Here is a 24,936-nt window from a genome sequence, read left to right on the forward strand (position 1 = left end):
AGCAGCCGCATCAACAGAGACAAAGGAGTGACATAGAAGAGATCAAGCATTACATTGGATCCTCAAGGAGGAGTAGTAGCCATCATCATCCAGGTGGATTCGTTCTCTTTATCTCCTTGTCTATTATTTTTCTATTTTCTATCTATTTTATTTCCTGTTCTCTTGTTCTAGTTGCATGATCATTTGCATTTGATGTCCTTAAGTTGTAAAATGTTCCATATATCTCTCACCTTGCTTAAATAAAAATTTTTTATTTGAAAAGAATTGAGAGATGCATGAATTTCAAGTTTAAAATAAGACTAGTTTAATTAGTTTGATGTGGTGTCATTTGCTTTTATTTTCTGATTGTATGAAATAAACAATGCATATTTGAAGTTGAAATTTATGAATATTGGCTCTTGAAAGAATAAGGAAAAAGAAAAAATATTATTGATAATCTGAAAAATCTGAAAATTAATTCTTGAAGCAAGAAAAAGTAGCAAAAAGCAAAAGAAAAAGCATGTTGCAAAAGAAAAAAAATTATATGCATGCGAAAAAGAAAAAAAATTATATGCATGCAAAAAAGAAAAAAAATTGCAAACAAAATGATAAAGCAGAAAAATCCATTACTACCCAAAAATGCAGGAAAAGGAGGGCAAATTGAAAAAGCCAGTAACCCTTTAAACCAAAAGGCAAGGGTAAAAGGACCCAAGGCTTTGAGCGTTAATGGATAGGAGGGCCCAAAGGAATAAAATCCTGGCCTAAGCGGCTAAACCAAGCTGTCCCTAACCATGTGCTTGTGGCGTGAAGGTGTCAAGTGAAAAGCTTGAGACTGAGCGGTTAAAGTCGTGGTCCAAAGCAAAAAGAGTGTGCTTAAGAACTCTGGACACCTCTATCTGGGGACTCTAGCAAAGCTGAGTCACAATCTGAAAAGGTTCACCCAGTTAAGTGTCTGTGGGATTATTGTATCCGGTGGTAATACTGGAAAATAAGGTGCTTAGAGTCACGGCCAAGACTCTGAAAGCTGTGTTCAAGAATCAAAATAAGCTTAACTAGGAAAGTCAATAATATCATCTGGACTCTAAGTTCCTAAGGATGCCAACATCTCTGAGTTTCAATGGATAGTGAGATACCAAAACTGTTGACAATCTGATTTCTTCCGGTAAAGAATTTTATAAGAATAATCGCGTTGTAAGTATAGCTTCTAGACCGACAAGAATCCTTTCGTACAAAAGTTTCGTTGTCACAAGTAACAAAACCCAATAAAATTTATAATCGAAGTATTTAAACCTCGGGTCGTCTCTCAAGGAATTGCAGGGAAGTATGAATTATTATTGGTTATGGAAAAAGGTATGTTTTTGGGTTTTTAAAAATAAGGAACAAGAAAATAAATTGGCAAGGAAAATAAATTAATAATTAGAAAAACTCTTAGTAAGGTATGAGAATTGGAAATCCCATCCTAGTTATCCTTATCAGGTGCGATGAGAATTGTTTATCGCTCCCACTTAGTTAACCCTTACTAAATAAAGGAAAGTCAAGCGGACTAATTAACTTGATTCCTCAAGTTCTAGTCAACTCCTGTGGAAAGACTAGCTTTAGAGGGATCTAAATCAATCAGCAATTTCCAATTTTCAATCACCAGCTGAGTTTGACAACTCAAGTGTCACCAATTACTCAACCAGAGCTAAAAGGGGAAGAAAATCTACTCGAATAAAAATGCCTTCAGATTGGAAGCAGCAGTAACATAAATAAAAGAAATAAATCTTAAATCTGAAATACCTCAAATTATATTAAATAGAATATTCAAATCTTAACATGAAGAGTTCATAAGCCAAATAGGCTAAATAAATAATTACCAAGTGAAATAGAGCAACTAAAGTAATAGAATAAATAAAAGTAGAAGAGAACATAAATTAAAGGAACATTGAACCTGGGATGAAGAAGCGATCCTAAAATTAAGAGAAATTCTAAATCCTAAATCCTAAATCCTATGAGAGAGGAGAGAGCCTCTCTCTCTAGAAAACTATATCTAAATACTAAAATTGTGAATATGAATGTTGTATATGTTGTGTGAATGAATGGATTGATTCCCCCACTTTATAGCCTCTAATCTATATTTTCTGGGCTGAGAACTGGGCCAAAAATAGCCCAGAAATTGCCCCCAGCAATTTCTGGTACGTACAGGTCGCTGCAAAGTCACGCGGAAGCGTCGTCCACGCGTTAGCGTGGATTGGGTTTTTGCCAGGTCACGCGTCCGCGTGATCCACGCGTGCGCGTCGCCTGGCTTCGGGGCAGCTATGGCAAAATATATATTTTTGCGAAGCCCCAGATGTTAGCTTTCCAACACAACTGGAACTGCATCATTTGGACCTCTGTAGCTCAAGTTATGGTCGATTTAGTACCAAGAGGTCAGGCTGGACAGCTTTAGCAGTTCCTTTAGTTTCTTGTATTCCTTCCACTTTTGCATGCTTCCTTTCCATCCTCTAAGCCATTCCTGCCCTATAATCCCTGAAATCACTTAACACACATATCATGACATCGAATGGTAATAAGAGAGGATTAATAATTAGTAAATTTAAGACCAAAGAAGCATGTTTTCAATCATAGCACAAAATCAGGAAGGGAAACGTAAAACATGTGATTTCTATGAATAAGTGTGAGAATAATGGATAAAATCCACTGGATTAAGCACAAGATAAACCCTAAAAATGGGATTTATCAACTATTCAGAAGAAAAAAGCTACTAAGTCCCGCTCATCTGATTTTTAACTAAGCTTCATTTGAAACTTAGAAATTTATTGTATCTTAATTTTCTTTTTATCCTACTATGTTTTTTAGTTGCTTGAGAACAAGCAACAGTTTATGTTTGGTGTTGTGATGAGCGGATATTTTATACGCTTTTTGACATCATTTTCATATAGTTTTTTGTAGTTTTTATTTAGTTTTTATTAAGTTTTTATAGCTTTTAGTGTTAAATTCACATTTTTGGACAATTTTTTTACCTAATATAATGATTCGATTATAAACTCTTAAACTATAAGAACCTAACAAGTACTTAAACCAATAAATTATTAATATATTTTATATATTTTATCCCAATTGTCAAATTTTCTAGATCCGTAACTATTCTAAAACTTCTTGGTGAAGACGAACAGATTCAAAATTTTATGTTGTGGGACAAATATATAACACGTGACAATAATAAAAATTTATTTATAAACATATCAAATTCTGTTGAATTAAATAACGTCAAAAGATTAATTATTGAATAATTTTTCATCTATATATATAGCTACGTACTAATGTGATGATTAATTCATTTTTTTATAACATAAATACATAGTAAATGTAAAATTAATCAACATGGTAAAGAAATTATCTTTAGAGCAAGATGTTTTTTGTTTCATGATAAACCTCAATTTTGTGGTTTATGTGTGCTTAATTTAGGAGATTTTATTAACTTATCTCACATTTATTCAATGAAATAGTATGATTTTGTAATTCTCCCTAAATTTGCGCTTAAGAGTGAAAGCATGCTTTTTAGACCTTAAAATAGCCAAATTTAATTCACCTTAATTCCATTTGATGTCCTGATATGTTTGTTAAGTGATTTCAGATTCATAAGGCAAGGATTGGATGGAAGAAGTGAAGAGAAAAGCATGCAAAGTGGAAAATTCATGAAGAAATGAGCATTTGGGGAATTGAAGGCCACGCGCACACGTCATCCACGCGTACGCATGAAGAGGACATTCAAGCCACGCGCACGCGTCACTTATGCGTACGCGTGAGGAGGGAATCTGCCAGCGACGCGCACGCGTCGTCCACGCGCACGCGTCGTCCACGCGCACGCGTCGTCCACGCGCACGCGTGACGCTGATCACGTGACCTCACTAAAGTGAATTCGCTGGGGCGATTTCTGAGCTTTTCAGGCCCAAATCCAACTCGTTTCTGAGGCTATTTCATGCATAATTCAAGATGGGTCAAAGGGGGAGCAATTAGTTAGCTTAGGACCATACTTTAGGTAGTTTCTAGAGAGAAAAACTCCCTCTTCTCTCTAGAATTAGGGTAGATTAGGTTAAATTCTTCTTAGATCTAGCTTTAATTTCTTGTTTTCATTTACTTTCCTTTGCAATTTCTTATCGCTACATCCTTACCCTCTTAGTTTTATTTGCTATTTCTTTTTTTGTTGCTTTTATGTTCATGACTCTTGTTGATTTTAATTTTCTTTAATGTTTCATGTTTAATGTTGCTTTCCTTAGTTGTTATTGTTACCTTTCTTGTATTGGGTAGTTGTAGATTTATTATTCTTGCAATTTAACATGTCTTCCTTTTATGCCTTCTAAGTGTTTGAAAAAATGTTTGGTTGGATGTTAGAGTAGCTTTTTGAACATTTTTGGTTTGGAAAGAGAAATTAGGCAATCTTGAGTCATCAATACCCAATTTAGATTGGTGATCTAGAGTTGTTAGTTAATATTATTTCCATTGGCTCTAATCTCTTGCTAATTCAATTAGTAAGTTGATTAGGACTTTTAAAGTGAGGTAACTAGTCTTATTTGACTTTCTCTTATGTGAAAATAATATTGTACCTTCTTCCAATGTTAGAGATGACTAAATAAGATTAGCTCTTGATAATTATTGTAATATGATTAATGACTATGATAGAAAGCCTATATTCTCAATCATTGCCATGAATGTCTCTCTTTATTACTTGCTTTGTTTAGTTGTTTGCTTTACTTCCTTGCCCTTTTATCAACCCAACCCGTAAAACTCATAATCAATAATGTGCATACCTCACTGCAATTCCTTTGAGAAGACGATCCGAGACTAATACTCTCGGTTACTTTTATTGGATTGGACTTGTGACAACCAAAAATTAAACTTTGATTGAGCATTACTTGTCGGTTTGGAACTATACTTGCAACGAAGTTATTTTCCTCTAACCGAGAACAAATTCTAAACCGACGGGTTTTACTCTTTCATTCTAGTTTAGAAATAGGAAGCATACTTTTATAAATTTGTTATTACGAAAGATTAATACATGCACTGAAATTAGTACCATGTTAAACAAATTATCCTTAATCTTTACACTTTACACAAATTATTCAGGTTTATTAGCATCTTGATTCTTCACATGGAGAAGACAACGAAGATGGTTGCTCTACTCGATTACTAGAACTTACAAGCATTGACACAACTTTGCGCATACTCGGGCGCCTTGAAGCACACGTATCAGTGCAGATCACAGCAATTTTCAAGACATCACATATCTGAGCAACAAGTATTTTATCCAATAGATGCAGGTTCAATCGAGTATCAAAAATGTCCAGTGATAAAGAATGTTTGTGTATATGATTTTTCACCCATGACACGAGATCACCACCTTGATCTATTGGTTGCACTGCCTTCTTGCCAGTCAGTAGCTCCAAAAGGACAACACCATAGCTATATACGTCACATTTTTCAGTCACTTTCACGGTATATGCATACTCTGTTAAGATGTCAGAACCATCAATTATACAACAGAATTTATATCTTGAAAGATGTTAAACAAGATATCCAGAATCATAAGCTGTGAGTTAGTTATAATGAAAAAGAATCAAGGTTCCAACAATTTTTAATTAGATTTCTATAGCTTAAAAATTTGTAATCAAGTCCTTAACGTTGAGTAGAATAATAGCAACCATGTTCCGATGGTGTAAACATTTCTAATAAATCGTTACATTACAAATATTTTCAACACCTCTCTCTAATTTGAAAATTTTGTGATAAGACATTTTCTTCTTAAATTTTTTATACACGTATATATCACAAAATTTTAAAACCATATAGACTATATAATGAACTTAGTTAGAAATTGCTAAACTATAATGAACTTAGTTTTTGTACAATATAAGGACTGATTACCAAACTTTTAAACCATATAAACTAAATTGAAAGGATAACGGAATCAAGTACAGTGGAAGATTGACTAATAAGTGGAAAATATGTTTGGATGAATATTACTCACCCGGGGCAATGTAGCCATAAGAACCTGCAACTGCAGACACTGATTTAGACGTTGACACATCAATCAGCTTTGCCAAGCCAAAGTCACCAACATGAGCTTCAAATTCATGATCAATGAGTATGTTACTAGGCTTAATGTCACGGTGGATTATCCTAGGCTTGCAATCATGGTGCAAATAAGATAGTCCTTGTGCAGTTCCAAGGGCAATCCTAAATCTTTTATGCCAATCAAGACTACAAGTTGCTCCTTGCAATAACTCCCCCAAGCTACCCTTAGCCATGTACTCGTAAAGTATTAGTTTTGAGCCACGATAGGTGCAGAAGGCATGCAATTTCACAATATTTCTGTGACGTATTTTTCCCAAGGTAGAAATTTCAGCGCGGAAGCTGTCATTTAAGACCACGCCTTCCCGACTCGAATCTAGCTTCTTAATAGCAATTGTGTCACTGGTTGATATATCTGCTCTGTACACAGTACCAGTGCCACCTTTCCCAATGATATACTTGGAGTGGAAATTTTCAGTGGCTTCAACCACGTCTTGGAATGTTAAGAACTCCTTTGGGAAGAAGTACATGTCTGAAACAGGTGGAGCATGTGATGTGTCGACGTCTAGCTGTGGCGAAACGGAATCCACCGGACGTATCATGAGATATATAATTACCACAATCAGAACTAAAGAAACAGCACTAACGACAGCTGCAGCTATAGCCAGTACCTTCCCTAGTTTATTTGGAGAGGGCGAAGCATTTTTCGGGCAAGGGCGAAGAATTCCACCGCATAGTCCTTTATTTCCAAAGAAGCAGCTGGATGTGGAGTTCTGGAAGAAGGGTAAGGAAGGTAAAGGCCCAGAAAGATCATTGTTTGAGAAGTTGCAGGCCAACAAACTTGATAGTTGCACAAAGGTGGATGGAATTTGACCACTCAAATGGTTGTTGTTGAGTTGGAGGGATTCTAGCATGTTAAGTTTCCCAAGCTCAAAGGGGATTTGGCCTGTGAGTTCATTATGACTGAGATTCAATGTGATCTGTAAGGCCGAGAGGGCACCCAACTCGGCCGGTATGCAACCACTGAACGAGTTTTCACTCATTTGCAATTCAGTCAAACGCACAAGTTTCCCTATTGACGCTGGAATTTGCCCTGAAAAGTTATTTCCTGTGAACCTCAGAAGCTCCAACTGAGAAAGAGTTCCTATCTCACCTGGAAAAGGACCTACAAATTTGTTATGGTTTAGATCAAGCCGTTGGAGCTTCTTGCAATTGAATAGTTCCAAAGGTAATCTACCGTAAAGATAATTTGTTGAGACATTAAAGGTCACTAACTGCGATAGGTTACCGATTTCTTTTGGCAGCTCAGACGAAAAACGATTGTTGGAAAGGTGAAGTCTCTGCAAGCTTATGCAGTTACCAATTTGTGGAGGAAGAGGACCAGTGAAGTCATTTTGATCCAATTCCAGTGCAGAAAGATTAACAAGTCTGCACAAAGTGGAAGGAAACCTGCCTCGAAAGTTGTTAGCAAAGAGACGAAGTTGCACCAAAGACTTGCATCTTGAAATCCCATAAGGGATACTTCCACTGAGCTTGTTTGAACCCAAGTTCAACAGCATCAACTTAGAATTTTGGCATAGATGAACTGGAATTCTTCCCACCAAGTTGTTGAATGATACATCAAGCACCCAGAGTGGACTGTTGGCTCCGAGCGCTCGAGGAATAGAACCACTTAGTGAGTTGTTGAAGAGTTGCAAGGTGGTCAAGTTGAGCAAGTCCTGAAATCCAATAGGAATAGTACCTCTGAGATAATTGATAGAGAGATCAACATCAGTCAGGTTCTTCAAAGTTGTGAGCTCATTTGGGATGACACCGGTTAGCACATTCTGGAAGAGATGAAGCAATTGTAGCCCTGGAATCTTAGCCAACTCTGCTGGTATTCTTCCGGTCAACATGTTCTCTGAAAAGTCAATCTCAGTAGCAAGAGTAAGGTTCCCAATTTCTCTTGGAATTTCTCCTGTCAACTCATTGTGGTAAAGGTACAACTTCTTTAGGAGCACAAGGTTTCCCAGCTCCCTGGGGATTGATCCCACAAGCATGTTCCTATATAGAGCCAGAACCTCCAAATTTGTGCAGTTTCCAAGCTCCTTGGGTATGGCCCCATTGAAGTTGTTTTCCCTAAGGACCAAAAATTTTATGTTCTTGAGCAGCCCAAGTGCTTTTGGAATTTCACCACTTATCTGATTCTGAGTTAAACCAAGATACTCCAAGCTCTGACATCCACCTATCTCTTGGGGTAGACTTCCTGATATCATGTTTTGACCGGTTCGGAAGCGTCGCAAGCTCTTAAGGTTGCCGAAAGAACTTGGCAAAGATCCAGTGAGATTATTGGTGTATGCAGTAAATACTGTGAGTGAAGAAAGGTTACCAATTTCCACTGGAAAATGCCCAGACAGTCTGTTGTTGTGAACATACAATTCTGTTAAATCCAAAAGCTGGCCGATTTCAACAGGAATTCGGCCTTCTAAAAGATTGTTGTTGAGAGCAAGAACTTGCAAGCTTGAGCAGTTTCCAATTTGTTTGGGTATAATCCCAGTCAAGGAATTTCCAGAGAGGTTAAGGTGAGACAAGTAAACCAAACTACCAATGCTGGGAGCCAAGGATCCGGAGAGGTTCATCGAATGCAAGTCAAGAGACACCACCACTGGATTGCTTACCATGCTGCAGTTCACACCCTTCCACCCACAAGGCGTGGAATCACTTGAGTTCCAATTCTCCAGGTGCCTGTATTTGTCGGAAAATTTCCTTTTCATTTCAAGAAGGTATTCACCCTCTGCATTGAGTCCTTCTGAAGGACAATATAACACAACAGTTGAAAGAGTAAATATCAGCATCAAAAACAAAGCACGTGAATTATTCTCCATATGCTGATCTACTAGGAGCACTTGCAGATGCAAACTATGTACACGTTTCTATACTAAAGGTGCATACTTTCTTCTGCTCTAAGTAGAAATGGGAAATGAAGCAAATTATAAGATTCACAAAAGGATTCAAATTTTTGTAATGGACAATACAGCTAGAGTGATACTTGCCATAATAACGGGAACATACATTCTAGCATAATAGTGGATAAATTAAGGACTCAAAGACACCACTTTCTTTGAACGACAAGTTCATCTGAGAGACTAAGAGATCCTTTACATATGTTAAGGTTTGTGATGGCCGACAAAGGATGAATGAATAGATTTGGTATTCTTTCCACACACTCCATAATAATATTATAGAGCTTCTCCATCCAGTAGTCTTTGGAATTTCAAAATTTCAAATGGTGCCTCTTTGGTTTGATACCAACTGGTTCCAATCAAAATCAAAAGGGAGAAAATATAGAATTGATAGAAAAAAGAAAAGTAAAGTAAAAGGACAAAGCCTTGGTTGACTGTGGGAGTGGCTGTTAACAAAATGATGGGATGGCACGCTTAGCTTTTCAAGATATATATGATATGATATATGATATAAGAGGACGACATAAACTCATTCCATAAAGTTGAAATGGAATCTCTATTATACACCAATTAACCTGAAGATAAGTGGGGTTTTAACTAGCGGCACATCCTCATTCCTCAACCTGAATTCTACCTAAAATGGCCGGTAGGTACATGCTTGATGGTACATAAACAATTGAACCACAAAATTTGTCTCCTTTTGTCAAACTACTTTTTCAAATTTCCCCACCTTATTATATTGTCTACAATTTCCAAATTTTTGTTGTACAAAATATAGTTATCATTCTCTTTATTTCGTTTGGCCGAATTTGAATTCTCTCCTAGAACGCTATGTTATGTGTTAACTTACAGAGCGAGGAAAATGTCTATGGAGGAAAAGTGTATCATACTTGTGGACAAATTATTATTATAATTGGTATGGGACTGTCAAGTATTATGGACTTATCGAAATTTACCGTGAAGATCGACGAATACTTCTCCTTATAAATTAGTTTATGGTCATGATACAGTATTATCCTTAGAAATTAATCTCAATGAGGCAAAATGAGTTGCCAATTGAAGATTATTGAAATGCAATGTTCGATGAATTAAATGAGTTAGATAATGAACGTATTTTGGCACTTGAAAATCTCATTCATAAAAAAAAGAAGTATTGCTCGTATTTACAATCAACGAGTAAAAGAAAAGTGTTTTCAAGTGAGTGAATTAGTTCTCAAAGTTATATTACTGATGGAAAGAAAGTAAAATTTTATGATAAGTGGTCCTATAATTGGGAAGGCCTTTTTCAGGTAATCAATTTATACTCCGGAAATGCATATCATCTCCCATATTTCTGGGCATATTCATCCCATCCTCTTGATTCAAATGCAAATTTTGATCTCCCTCATGATAATCAACAATTCGAGTAATTCTCTCCACTTGCCTAGCAAGGCGCTCGAATTTTAGTTTGTAATTAGTTATCATAGGGTTGAAAGTTGTAGTCATCTGCTGGATCAATAAATTGACCAGATCGTGATGACTTTTATCAACATGTTGTCGAAAAGCAGCCATTGAACTAGAAGCATTCTATGTAGAACCCAATTGATAATTCCAAGAAAATTCAGAATATAATGGAGGGCATTGGGTTACCACCAAAACTTGATGAATTCTCAAAACTATTTGGTGGAGCATACCCACTATTGGTGGAGTATAACCTAGAGGAAGGCCATAAGTAGGCTAACCAGCAGTTACTGGTGTAAGACCTCGAATTTTTTAAAGTTAAATAATAAATTATTTAATTATTTATTTTATTTATTCAAAAATATATTTTCAAAGATGTTTATACTAATTGAATACTTTCTTAATATTGATTTAAAACATTAGTGATTGAAAAATAATGAGAGTTTTATCCGTTTTAATTTGAATAATTAGATTTTAAATTTTATTTTATAATTTAAAAAAATTAATTTAATTATCTCTAGTTATTAAATTAGAGTGTTTATTTAAAAATAAATTTGTAAATTGATAATTAAATAGTATTTTTGTAGATATTATTAATGGATTAAAATTTGTTTTCAATAACTTTATTACCCTAATTTTATTAAAATTACTAAACTACTAAAAATTCCCAATTTCATACACAAAACTCTAATTCCCAAATCAAACCCTAACCCTTTTACGCTAATCGCCATTTCCTTTCTTAAAAGAAAAACACAACACACGCACCCAGGGGAAGAAAAAGTCGAACGGAAAAGCGGGGACCAAGGAAGAAGAAAGAGAGAGGTGGAAGGAAAGGAAAACGGCGCCGGTATACGTCACTATCACTTTCACCACCACTGTGTCACCGGCAAGAAGAAAAGCCAAACGAAAGAGAGAGACCAATGGAGGAGAGGAAGAAGGGCGCCGATGTTATCACTGAGAGGGAGACGCGAGAAGTTTCTGACAGCTGGCCAGCCCCGAATCGGTCACCTGTGCCGTTCGTCCTCATCGCCGCCAGCTGCGCCGTCGTGGAAGAGAGATGGGTTGGAGAGAGGGAGGGTCCGCGGAGGGTTGTCACCGTGCGTGGAGTCCGAGCCACAACAGCCGCTATCAAAGCTCCTGTCGCCGTTGCCACTGTTGGGTCATCATCAGAGTAAGTCAACACCGCTGGAGCTCGCCGGAACTGCTTGGGGTTGCTGCCACTTCTCTTGGTTTAGTTCAAACCGCACCACCGCACCTCTGGATGCTGGGAACGGCGTGATGGCCGCTGTGACCACCGATTGAGCAGTTGCTGTTCGGTTCAGTCGATTTTCCTCAGTTAGGTAAGCATTTCGTTCTGGAACCCTTGAAAAGTCAGCATTCTATTAGGTTTGATTAAAGATTCTGAGGTTTTGGTAACGTAGGGTTGAGTTACGGTCTTTGCATGTTTTGATTAAAGCTGCCGCTGTTGCCGCAGAAATAAGATGAAGTTGTGGTTGCGGTTGCCGCTGTTGGGGCTAGGGGGAAAAGATGTTTTGTGCGTTTTATAGCTTTCGGATTTCGATTAGTTGAGGTTAGGTTTTTTCTTAAAAATTTATTTTATATTATAGAATTGTTTAAATTGATATAGTCGTGAAAGACGTATTCTTGTGATTAAGTTTATCTTATAGACATGGTTGTTTGTTGAATTGAATTACCGATTGCTTGAGTGGTATGCGGTTGTTGATAAGAAATTAATTTGGTTGAATATTATGAAAAAATATTTTTTTGGTTTTGGAATTAATTTGATATTGAAAATGAATCGGCATTGGAAAATGGTATATTGAAAATGAATTGAGATATGAAAATGATTTGATATTGTAAGCAGTTTGATTTTGAATTAGTTTAATTTTATAAATAATTTAATATTAGAGCTGGTTTGGTTTTGAAAAAGATTTAGTATTGGAATTGGTTCGATTTTGAAAATGATTTGACATTATAATTGTTTGATATTGAAGCTAGTTGAGAATGGGTTGGAAAATGTGGTTTTGATGGGACCCGTAAAAGTGGCATACTCTAAATTTAGAGGAGATGTTGTACAAATTTTTATAAAAATTAGAGACATCGTTTAATGTGGTTTTTTAGAAAGATTGAGATTTAAGGATTATATGACTTGTTTCTGAGTTATTAAGAAAAGAATATGTTTTGAGTTTAAATTATTAATGAACGGATGGGAGGAATCAAGGTTGTCAAACTCGCGAGTCTAGGTAAACTCGTGGAGCTGACCTAGACTCGACTCGTAAACTCGACTCGTAGACTCGTACGAGTTTACCTGTTATAAATTTTTTATAAAAAATATATATATCATGTATAATATATATATTTACTCAAATATAGGCACTCAAACTTAACAATTTTAACATAATAAATTAACATAATACTACAATTATAACAAGTACTCTAGATCACACATTCAAATCCTTCACAAATCACAAATATGCATCTAGTTCAACATAAAACACACAATCACACAATCAAAACTTCATATAACACAACCAAAAAACAAAAAAAAATAACAAAGCAACAATTAAATGTTCTAATAAAATAAAAGACTAAAACTGAAATCCTCCAACATCTTCATCTTCCATGACATCAACATCATCACCTTCACCATCTTCATCAGACATTTTGTATTTTTGTCCCTAAATCAACATTCAGATTCAGTTGCAAAGTTATCAAAGTTGATAAAATGAATAAATGATAAATAACAAATTCAGATTTCAGGATTCAATTGCCAAGTTATCCACTAGTCCACTATCAAAGTTGATAAATTTATAACCAACACAGCTATTAAAAACAAACTAAACTACAAATTAAATATAATACAATTGGTGTTAGCTGAAACTATCTCATTTCTTTTAAGTATTGTAATATAATACAATTCATGTTAGCTTCCTTCCAATCATTAACTATCTACCAACAATTGATGCTTATATGGATTAGCATCTGCATCTATGTGAGGCATGTGCACTGACAACCTGCAATACAAACATAGCTTAGCATATCAATTCACAAGAAAAAAGAAAAGAGAAACTTCAAAAATAAATAAATTCCATAACAGAAGGAACAAAGTCATATAAAACTTGGTATATTTTTAAGGTAGAAACTTATAAACAGTTATTTTTATGTGAAATTAATAATTGAGAATCAGTAAATAAAAATTTAGTTAAACTTGTCAAATTATCTAACAATTCTTAGTTATGAATTTTATATGAAAATAAATGCACGTGAGCCTTCATATTTTAGTATGCTTTTGTAAAACTGATTCTACGTAGAATCAGTTATATGAGTTACACAAACATGCTTTGATTGGGAATGAGTAATGACAAGTAAAAAGATTGAGCAACTGTACTTAAAGCAAACTGACATCTAAACTCTAAACACGAATCTATGCATCCTCCAAATAAAGTTCTTCTTTCCACCTCATTTTCCATAAAAGCAAAGCAAATTCAGCAACTAGAAGCATGATGAGTGCAATGATAAGGAATATGAGACAAACATTATCTAAGAACTCAACCAATTGGATTTGGAAGGACCATTGTGCAAGCACAGTCAAATTTGCACACCCCAACAAGGTTAAGAGCTAATAAACAAGTTAAAATATTGAAAAGCTCAAAGCTTTCAAAATCATGAGCCAACTTTACAACATGTACATCGAAAAACAAGTAACAAAATACAAATTACAAGAAGCAGCTATTAAAAACAAACTAAACTAACCCTAACATTTCAGAGTTTCAGTATTTCAGTTTCAGATATTCAAATTCTTCAACAAAAAATAACTAATTAAATAACTAACAGTCTAAGTATCTAACACTAATTAAACTATTAAAGCATCAATTTAATTTTTGATACATTATTAACTTATTAAAGCATGTTTAATTTTTTTTCCATCAAATTTCAATAACCAATTTCATCATTCATCACACCATATGACCAGAATTTAAACTAAAAAATTAAACTATTAATATCAGAAGTCAGAACCAAAATGGCAAAACCGATGAAAGCTTAGGCAGAACCGAAATTATTGATATTTAAATTTGCGGAACAAAATTACCTTGGAAAAGGAAGCTCAGATAGAACCAAAGAAGAAGAGAGGCAGCTCAGGCAACCTTCAGCTCAGGCAGAACAGAGGGCGAGGAACACAAACCAAAGGTGAGGAACGAGGGGAAGAACAGAAGTGCCGTGAAGCGTTGAGGAACCTTCAGCGTCGTCGTCAGCCTTCAGCTTCACCGACGAAGTGAGGACTGAGAAGTGGACATGAACGACGGTGGCAGTGCTGCACCACGAGGAAGAAGATGGCGTGGGATCCGTCCAGCCTCTGACGTGGTGGCGCAGACAATGGTGGATGGCGGCACGATGGGCTTGGAGAAGAGAGTGAGGGCTTGGAGTCTTGGAGAAGATAGTGTTTCTCTGTTCTGTGTGTTAGTGTGGTTTGATCGTTTGGGATTAGGGTTTCCTTACATGAACGAAGCCCTTTCCCATTTTTTTGGCCCAAAACGACGTCGTTTTGGCGAAAATGGGCTCCTAAATCAAACTCGCTGACTCGCCCTCAAACTCGCAAGTTTGACCGATTCTGTCCGAGTCTAGCCGAGTCTACCCGAGTCTACCCAGAAATGAGTTTGTGTCCGAGTTAACTTGATTCTACTACCTAAACTCGTAAACTCGTACGAGTTTACGAGTTAACTCGCGAGTTTGACAACTATGGGAGGAATGATGATGATTGAATTTAAATGAAAGATGATGAGATTTGATTTTTAAAAGTATGATTTTTGAATGAATTCAATGATATTGTGAAATGGATTTGAAAATGAAATTGAGTTTGATTAAGAATTAAGACCCCGGGTAAGAGGCAGTGTCGTTGTCCACTTGCTCCGGAAAAGAGATGAGGAAGAAGAATGAGAAAACTAAGTTTGATTATAAAATTGAATGAATATGATAAATGAGACATCGTTTAGGATGATTGATGACAAGTATGTCTGTGTTTTCTCTTTGGTTGTAAGGGTGACAAGGCACCTATTCCCTCCAATGGTGACAGCAGGGTATATAATTCCTCTAATGGTGATAGGGCACATAATCCCTCTAATGGTGACAGGGCACGTATTCCCTCTAATGATATTAATGCGCAACAAAGAGACAGTGTCAGGATTAGCTACCAGACATGTCAGATTTGGCTATATGGTACGCAAATTATGAACTCCACAGCTTAACCCGTAAGTGCACCGGGTCATCCAAGTAATAACTCAGGTGAGTGAAGGTCGATCCCACGAGGATTGTGATGATCGGAATTTTTGACAGTTTAGAATTTCACAAATGAAGTCTCGTTGTAATGTATAGTTTCTAAACCAAGCAATAATCCTCTCATACAAAAATTTGTTTGTCACAAGTACAAACCCCTAAATTTATAAACCGAAGTATTGGAATCTCGTGTCGTCTCTCAAAGAAATTTCAGGGTAGTGTTCTTGTTATTGGTTATGAGTTGTATATTTTGGGGTTTTGATTAAGGAACAAGAAAAGTAAATGACAATGGAAATGTAAATGATAAAGCGGTCTTGACAAGGTTTGGTGGTCAAGGATCTCTATCCTTATTGCTAACCACAACATGAGAATTGGCAAGGATCAATCCCACTAAGTCATCCTCTAACTAATAGTAAAGGAAAGTCAAGTGAGCTATATCAATCCAAGTCCATAAGTCTTAGTTCTCCACCAATTCAATTAATGAGATCTAGCGTTAATGGCTCCCAATCATCAATTACTTGGACATTAGTAACTCAAGAGTTCCTAAGTTACCTTCCCAAGCCAAGAGCATAAAATTCTTCTCTAACATCCTTCCAAGCATTTCATCAAACACTTGGAAGGTACAAAAGGAAAACATAGTAAATTGACAACAAGAATAGAATCTAACAACAATTATTGCAAGGAATTAATAACAACAATAAAAAGAAACACAATTATCATGAATTACCTCAAATTGAATTGAAAAAAAATAGAATGAACAAAAGTAGATCTATAACAAAGCATAGAAACAACATAAAGGAAATTGCAACAAAAGAATAGAAGAATGATGAATGTAACAACAAGAAATTGAAGAGTAGAAGTAGATGAGAGCATGAATTAAAACCTAGATATAAGATTATTGACCTAAACCTAATCCTAATCCTATTCCTAATCCTAGAAAGAAGGGAGAGCTTCTCTCTCTAAAACTAACTAAAACTAGATCTAATGTGTCATGTGTGAAGTGATGATCATGCCTTCCCCTTCATTCCTTAGTCTATTTAGCCTTTTTCCGCCAAAAACTTAGCTCCAAATGAGACCAAAAACCCTCCAAAATCGCCAGGCACGAGTTCTTCTTTAAAAATCACGTGCGACCTTCGGCGCGTACGCGTACAGTGCGCGTACACGTACAGTGCGCATACGCGTCCCTGGAGCATTTTGCAATCCGCGTGTAGGCGCATAGTGCGCGCGTGCGCCCATAGGCTTTTTCCAAATCTTTGGCTTTTCATGATTTCTCCATTTTGTATGCTTTCCTTCCACTTCTTTGATCCTTTCCTAGCCCTTTTCAATCTGAAATCACTAGCAAACACATCAAGGCATCTAGTGGAATTAAAGGAAGATAACAATCATCAAATTAAAGGTCTAAAAAGCATGTTTTCACATCTAAGCACAAATAAGGAGACAATCCCAAAATCATGCTATTTCATTGAATAATGTGAGGAAAGGTTATCAAAATGCTCTAAATTTAACACAAGATAAACCCTAAAAAGGGGTTTATCAACCTCCCCACACTTAAACCTTAGTATGTCCTCATGCTAAACCAAGAAGGATAAGAGAAGGGGTTTGGACATTTATTCAATGCAAATAACCTAAATGCATCTATCTATATGAGTGCAACTAAATGCAAAATGATTCTACCTACTTGGTTAAAAATAAATCAATCTCTAAGACATACATGCAAAAGTAGGGCCAAGATCATATAACGGTTCATGAATCCTACCAATTCAAGTATAAAAATAAAGTTCAAGTAGACTTGCAAGAAGAAAGCTCATGAAAGCCGAAAATCGAGGAATTGAGCGTCGAACCCTCACCGGAAGTGTTTGCACTCTAGTCGCTCAAGTGTATAGGGTCGATTCTTTCAATTCTCCCCAATCATGCTTTCCAAGGTTTGTTTTTCATCTAACAATCAACAATTATTCGATGCATGCATACATTCATCATGAGGTCTTTTCATAGGTTGTAATGGGGTTAGGGTCAAGGTAAGGATACATATTTGGTCAAGTGGACCTAAAATTTGAATCTTTGATTGCCTCAAACTTCCCACCTTACCTATATAGCAACCTATACAATTCTAAACAAACCTAACCACCCATTCTTCACTTTTTCACATACTCATGCATTTTTTTTCTTAATCATAACACATATGCATTGATTATTATTGAGCTTCACTTGGGGCATTTTGTCCCCTTTTTATTACTTTTCTTTTCTTTTTATTTATTTTTCTTTTTCTTTTTCTTTTGATATCTACATATATTTTTTCTTTCTTTTTTTTCTTTTTATTTTCTCATTTTTTTCTTTTTGCAATAAAGTATATACAAAAGTATCAATGCATATGGTTTTACATTTAATTAACACATGAGCATGTACCCAATTCCCAATATTACCAACAACAATACAATACACCCTTTTATCCCAACCAATGTCCCAAGTTTTTCCACACTTGAATGATACACACACACACTAGCCTAAGCTAATCAAAGATCCAAATTAAGGACATTTATTGTTTTCCGCTTTCAGGCTTGTAATGTTCTAAAATTATGAACAAGTGGGTTAATCGTAGGCTCAAAGTTGGTTAAAAATGGATGATAAGAGGTAAGGCTATTTGGGTAAGTGAGCTAGTGAAACGATGGCCTTAATCATATAAATGCATGAATACACAAAATAATGGACATAGAGAATCAAACAAATCAAAGATTACAATCATAGAAAGAGAATAATGCACACAAGAAGGAAAATAAGTGGTTATAAGATGTAACCACACAATTAGGCTCAAATCTCACAAGCTTGTGTTCTTAGCTCAAAAACCATGTTCCAAAATAAATTCTTCAAGCAAGTTCAACAAAAAGTTTTTTCACATTGGTAGGTTACCCTAAAATAGTTTCTTGAAAAAGAAATCATCACCATAACCAAGTAGTCCTAATGAGAAAGAAGTGGTAAAAATATGTACAAATTCTAACTAACATGCAACCTATCATGCAATGCAACAACTAATCTAACACTGGTGTTGAAAATGGAAATTGTTACCCATGGAGATCGGTCGGACAATCTCCCCACACTTAAAGATTGCACCGTCCTTGGTGCATGCAAAGAAGAGCAAGGTGGATGGGTTGTTACAACTGATGAGTTCCTGATGTCTCTAATTCACACCCCATTCAAAATTGGTGAATTAGTTCTTTTGGCAAGCGCACCAAAATTATCGTCAAGTAATAACCCACAGTGGAGTGGGATCATATCCACAGAGATTGGCAAATTCGAGCAGTTTTAATCAATTGATGAATTAGTCAAGCGGATCAATAAGATTGTGAAGTGCAGACTTGTAAATGACATAAATGTAAATGGCTAGAATATAAAGAAAAGCAATAAAGTGCAAGAATATAAATGGCAGAATGTAAAGTGCAGAATCATAAATGACTTGAATGTAAATTGGAATGGGGAATTGCTGAATGTAAAAATAACCTGTAAAGAAATGGATAGATAAGAATGGGGAAATTCATTGAGATTGGGAGATGTTGTCTCTTTGGATCAAATCTAGCTTATATTCTCTTCAATCATGCAACTCATTGACCTCTTGGCAATCATGATTGATTGAACCCCAATCCCTTGGTGACTCAATCTCTCAGATCTTGATCAATAGCCAATTCCTTGGTCTAATTGCTCATGAAGAGAGATATGCTTGGTCCCTGATTATACCACACACCATTATAGGTCCAAGTAGAGGGAGGATTATATGTAACATATCCAAACATCAAAACCCAGATTTTACTCAAGTGTGAGAAGGGATTTCAAGCATGGTTTCATGTTTCCTTTCCCAAGGTTCCCATGAAACCCAATTGCATTCAATTTCTTTCCCAAGATAATTGAATACTAAGCATTAAGAACGAAATTCCTTCTAGCAAATCAAAGAGAAAATGAAGAGAAGAAGAATTTCACTATTATCAATCCATCAAGTACAACAGAGCTCCCTCTCTCAATGAGAGGGAAGTTAGCTACTCATAGCTCAAAAAGTACTCAAAAGTGAAGTGTAAAAGTGGATCTAAAACTGACTACTTAACCCCCTTCTTCAGTACTCCTTGGGGGTATTTATACTACTCCTAGTAAAATAAAAGAATTAAAAAAGTGAAAAGGGAAAATTACATTTTGGAGGAAAAAGAAAACACTCAATAAGAGTGACTTCTCAGCTGGCGTGTGGCTGGCGCTTTTCTGGCGTGTCACGTGCCCTTCATTTCTAGCTTGGCGTGCCACACCCAGCCCTTCAAGTGGCACGCTTTGTCCCTACAACAACCTTGGCGTGCCACGCCTTCAAACTCAAGTGGCACGCCCCTTGCCTTTCTCACTTCTCTTTGCCTCTAGAAACTTGAACTGGCGTGCCACGCACTTGCTCTATGCTTGGCTAAGCTTCTCTGGAAAGTTACACTAGCGTGGCACGCCCAGGGTCTGGCGTGCCACGCCCATTTTGTGAGTGAGTGGTTCCTCTGTTTGGTGTGCCACACCATGAACTCAAGTGGCACGCCCCAATGCTTCTTTGCTCTCTGAATGACACTGGCGTGCCACGCCTGGTTGCTGAAGTGGCACGCCTAAGTGAAGAATGGTGAGTGGCGTGCCACGCCTTCGATACCAAGTGGCACGCCCCATGTAATTGGCCTCCTTCATCCTCTCTGGAAACTTATACCAGCATGCCACGCCTAAAGGCTGGCGTGCCACGCCCATGATCTTATCTTGGTTCCAGTAGTTGCCGTGCCACGCCTTCGATACCAAGTGGCACGCCCAATCCTTGCTTTTGGTCCTTTGTGCATTGGCGTGCCACGCCTGGTTGCTCAAGTGGCATGCCCAGTCTTCAATTGCCTTTAGCCCCTTTCTCTGGATTGTTGTATGATGACAAGTCATCTTAGCCTAGTTTCACTAGCCTTTTTCTTTTGTTTTCAACTGAATTATGCACTTTCTTGAGCCATAAGCAAGACAATTGGGTAGATTTTCATGTGTCCTTTAATTTAATCAACCATGTATGAATTAATGCAATTTCATGAGGTTTTATGCTATAATTGTCACATATTATGAAAGAATGAATATCTCATGATTTTGAGCATAGCTTTGATGTGTTTGGTTGATTAATGATAGGTGAAGAAAGCTTGGAGAAAGGTTGAAGCAAGAAGGAATGGCTAGGAGGAAGAGAGGACAAAAAGTTTGAGCCAAAGTTTGCCTCAAACTTTCGCTCAAACTTTTGGATTAATTGAAAATGAACCAGGGAGCAAAAAGCTGGACCAAAAGTTAGCCTCAAACTTTTGTATAAACTTTTGGGCAAAAAGCTGCAGCAAAAGTTAGCCTCAAACTTTTTGGCTAACTTTTGGGCAAAAAGCTGGAGCAAAAGTTAGCCTCAAACTTTTTGGCTAACTTTTGGCATCACAAATCAACACCCTGGAGAGCAAAAGTTTGCGCCAACGTTAGCCCCTAACTTTTTGGCTAACGTTGGCGCATGAAAAACACACCCTGGAGAGCAAAAGTTTGCGCCAACGTTAGCCTCTAACTTTTTGGCTAACGTTGGCGCCATGAGTATGCAAGGGGAGGCCAACGTTGGAGCAAAAGTTTGATCCCTAACTTTTGCCCCAACGTTGGTATCAGCAAAGAAGGGTGGCTGATGTGAAAAGTTGGAGTAAAAGTTAGCCTCAAACTTTTACTCAAACTTTTACTCAAGCTTTCATGATTCCAAACCCGTTCAATTCAGTTCTTCTCCAAACTCCAAGAGCAATCAACCAAGGCCTCTATCAACCCAATTCCATCAAGAGCAAAGGCCCAATTGAAGGCTTGAAGACCATTTGAAGAAAGTGTATAAATAGCATAGGATTTAAGTTTTTCGGGGAGCTTCCCTTTTTAGTTTTCATATAGAGCTTTCTTTTCTGGTTTTGATTGGGAATTCACTTTTACATTCTAGCATTGTTGTTTTAATTCAAGAGAATTGGGGAGGAGAATTGATCTCTCTTCTTCCTTGTTCTTGCCCAGCACTCTTTAATTTTCTTGCTTCAGATCTTGGGTGGAGAATTGAAGAACTTCTGTTTCAATCTCACCTTGGAATCTTGTTTAATTCTCTGCTTAATTAAATTTCAGTTTCGGTTAATTGCTTCTTCATCTACTTTTTTTGCAATTTACAATTTCTTTGCAATTGTTCTTGTTGGATCTAGGAAGGCATTGAGATCTAGACTTGGTTATCTAGTCTCTTGGGTCCTGAGATCTGAATTCCAATTTTACATCATCTGTTTACTGTTTTCAAGCTCATTTACATTTCTGTCTTAAGACCCGGTTCAATTCCAGTCATCCTTTACTTTTCTGCTTGTTGCAATTTTACTTTTCCTTGTTTAATTTCTGGAAATCCAATTCCCAATTCCCTTTACAATTCAAGCCATTTACATTTCTTGCACTTTAAGATTCTGCAATTTACATTTCTTGCGTTCTAAGTTTCTGCCATTTAATTTCTTGTTCTTTAAGATTCAGCACTTTAAATTTCAGTTCTCTTTAATTTCATGCCAATTACCCATTCCCTTTACTTTCTATGCAATTTAAATTCTGCAAATCACAAATCTCTCAACCAAATCTTGATTCGCTTGACTAAATCAACGACTAAACTAAAATTGCTCAATCCTTCAATCCCTGTGGGATCGAACTCACTCCCGTGAGTTATTATTACTTGATGCGACCCGGTGCACTTGCCGGTTAGTTTTGGGTGTTTTGGAGAAATTCGTTTTTCCACAAAAATATCCCATCAAGTTTTTGGCGCTGTTGCCGGGGATTGATTAGATTGACAATGATTAAGTGAGGTGGTGATCTAGATCTAGCATTTTTATTTTCTGTTTCTCTAATTTTCAATTAACCCGCTAACTGTTTGAATTTTTGCTTAAGCTAACTAAAACTTCATTCTAGCAGTAGATTGAAGTGTCACTGGTTTGTGTGTTTCTTATGTTCTGCTTGTATGTCAGGTACAAGAAGAACCACACCCACCTTTCATGAACAGGACGAAAGAACTCTCAGGAGGTTAAGAAGAGCTGAAAGAGGGAAAAATATTGTTGGAGAAGAGGAATCAGAAGAAGAATTCCAAGATATGGAGGAACATTCAACCAATCCACCTGGTGGAGCAGACAATAACAACAACAACCCACCCCAGAGGAGAGTTTTGGCCTCATATACCTTTGCAAATGCTAGACATTGTGGAAGCAGCATTCTCACCCCTAATGTCAATGCAAATAACTTTGAATTGAAGCCACAGCTCATTACATTGGTCCAAAACAACTGCTCGTTTGGGGGAGGACCATTGGAGGATCCAAATCAACATCTATCTACCTTCTTAAGGATTTGTGACACTGTCAAGTCCAATGGCGTGAATCCTGAGACCTACAAGCTTCTGCTGTTCCCGTTCTCATTAAGGGACAAGGCCGCACAGTGGCTTGAAACTTTTCCTCAAGGAAGCATCACTAGCTGGGATGATTTGGTGACTAAATTTCTAGCCAAATTCTATCCACCTCAAAGAGTCATCAGGCTGAAAACTGAGGTGCAAACATTCACACAATTGGATGCTGAAAATCTGTATGAAGCATGGGAGAGATACAAGGCTCTGCTGAGGAAATGTCCACCAGAAATGTTCACTGAGTGGGACAAGCTACAGAACTTCTATGAAGGACTCACTCTAAAGGCTCAAGAATCACTTGACCACTCAGCTGGAGGATCATTGCAACTGATGAAAACAGCAGAAGAAGCTCAAAATCTTATTGACATGGTGGCCAACAATCAATATTTCTTTGCTCACCAAAGAAATCGCCAACCATCACAAAGGAGAGGAGCAATGGAGCTAGAAGGAGTGGACTCAATCTTGGCTCAAAACAAGATGATGCAGCAGCAAATTCAACAACAATTTGAGCAAATGGCCAAGAGGATTGATAGCCTCCAAGTTGCAGCAGTTAACACAAGCCAACCATCATCCACATGGGGGCAGAATGAAGAAACTCAAGAAGAACAACAACAAGAGCAAGTACAGTATATGCACAACCAAGGACCAAATGAAGTGTATGGTGATACATACAATCCATCCTGGAAGAACCACCCAAACCTCAGATGGGGAGATAATCACACCCAAAACCAACAACCATGGCAGAGAAACTCAAACCAAAACAACCCAAGAAACAACCAAAACCACAACCAGCAGCAAACTAACCAGAACCCCTACAGAAAAACTCAAAACAACTACCCCAACCCCAACCAGTACCAATCCAATAACCAACCCACCAACCAAAATGCCTACCATCCACCACCCACATCTCATAACCCACCTCAAGTATCACCTGAATCTCAAAGACTCACTAACTTGGAGACCTTGATGGATAAAATGTTGAAACACCAGGAAATGACAACCAAGAACCATGAAGCCTCCATAAAGAGCCTAGAGAGGCAGATGGGGCAAATCTCCAAGCAGATCTCTATTGAGAGACCTTCAAGCTCTCTGCCGAGTGACACAATTCCAAATCCTAAGGAAGAATGCAAGGCAATACAATTAAGGAGTGGGAGAACATTGGTGAGCAACAATGACACTACAAAGAAGCAAGCAGAGAGCAGCAAAAGACCAATAGAAGATGAGGAGCAAACAAAGGAAGATGAAGCCAAGAATCAAGTTGTGATGCCAAACAAGAGCACTGAGAAACTCAAAGAGAAGGACAACCAACCACACGGTTCAAAAGAAGTAACTCAGGGACAGCAGCAAATAGGAAAGAGCATCACACCTCCACTGCCATATCCCCAGAGGTTCAACAAAGAAACTAAGGACCAGCATTTTCTTAAGTTCCTTGAGATTTTCAAAAAGCTGGAAATCAATATTCCCTTGGCTGAAGCACTTGAGCAAATGCCTCTGTATGCCAAGTTTTTGAAGGAGCTTATCAACAAGAAAAGAAGTTGGCTTGAGAAGGAAACCGTGTTACTCACCGAGGAATGCAGTGCTTTGATTCAAAGGGGCATTCCACCAAAACTCAAGGATCCAGGAAGCTTTGTAGTCTCATGCACCATTGGCAGAATAATTCTCAACAAAGCTCTCTGTGACCTTGGTGCCAGCATCAACTTAATGCCTCTCTCAATGATGAGAAAACTTGCTATAGAAGAGCTTAAACCCACCAGGATGTCATTGGTCATGGCTGACAGATCAATCAAAACACCCACTGGAATTGTGGAAAATCTGTTGGTGAAGGTT

At 37.2% G+C, this 24,936-nt stretch overlaps 1 protein-coding gene across 2 annotated transcripts; it reads right to left on the reverse strand.

The window, feature by feature from the left end:
* Positions 1–4,964: 4,964 nt before the first annotated feature.
* On the reverse strand, positions 4,965–9,651 carry LOC112779735 (uncharacterized). Of its 2 annotated transcripts, XM_072227840.1 has the most exons (3): positions 7,319–9,434; positions 5,987–7,195; positions 4,965–5,467 (listed from the first exon to the last, which is right to left on the reverse strand). In XM_072227840.1, the coding sequence occupies exons 1-3, from the start codon at positions 8,892–8,894 to the stop codon at positions 5,091–5,093; spliced, it is 3,162 nt and encodes a 1,053-aa protein (XP_072083941.1). In that variant the 5' UTR covers positions 8,895–9,434; the 3' UTR covers positions 4,965–5,090. The 2 variants fall into 2 exon arrangements, with proteins under 2 accessions (XP_072083941.1, XP_025679856.1); XM_025824071.3 differs by having other exon boundaries at positions 5,987–9,651.
* Between the last annotated feature and the right edge of the window lie 15,285 nt (positions 9,652–24,936).

This window comes from Arachis hypogaea, chromosome 19 (genome assembly GCF_003086295.3).
Source record: "Arachis hypogaea cultivar Tifrunner chromosome 19, arahy.Tifrunner.gnm2.J5K5, whole genome shotgun sequence".
Classification (NCBI taxonomy): domain Eukaryota; kingdom Viridiplantae; phylum Streptophyta; class Magnoliopsida; order Fabales; family Fabaceae; genus Arachis; species Arachis hypogaea.

Bases quoted from the DNA above. Each gene is read 5' to 3' on its own strand.
- LOC112779735 (XM_025824071.3), bottom strand. From the start codon at position 8,894: ATGGAGAATAATTCACGTGCTTTGTTTTTGATGCTGATATTTACTCTT. The intron at 5,468-5,986 runs GTGAGTAATATT...ACATCTTAACAG, and splicing joins TTATGGCTACATTGCCCCGG to AGTATGCATATACCGTGAAA.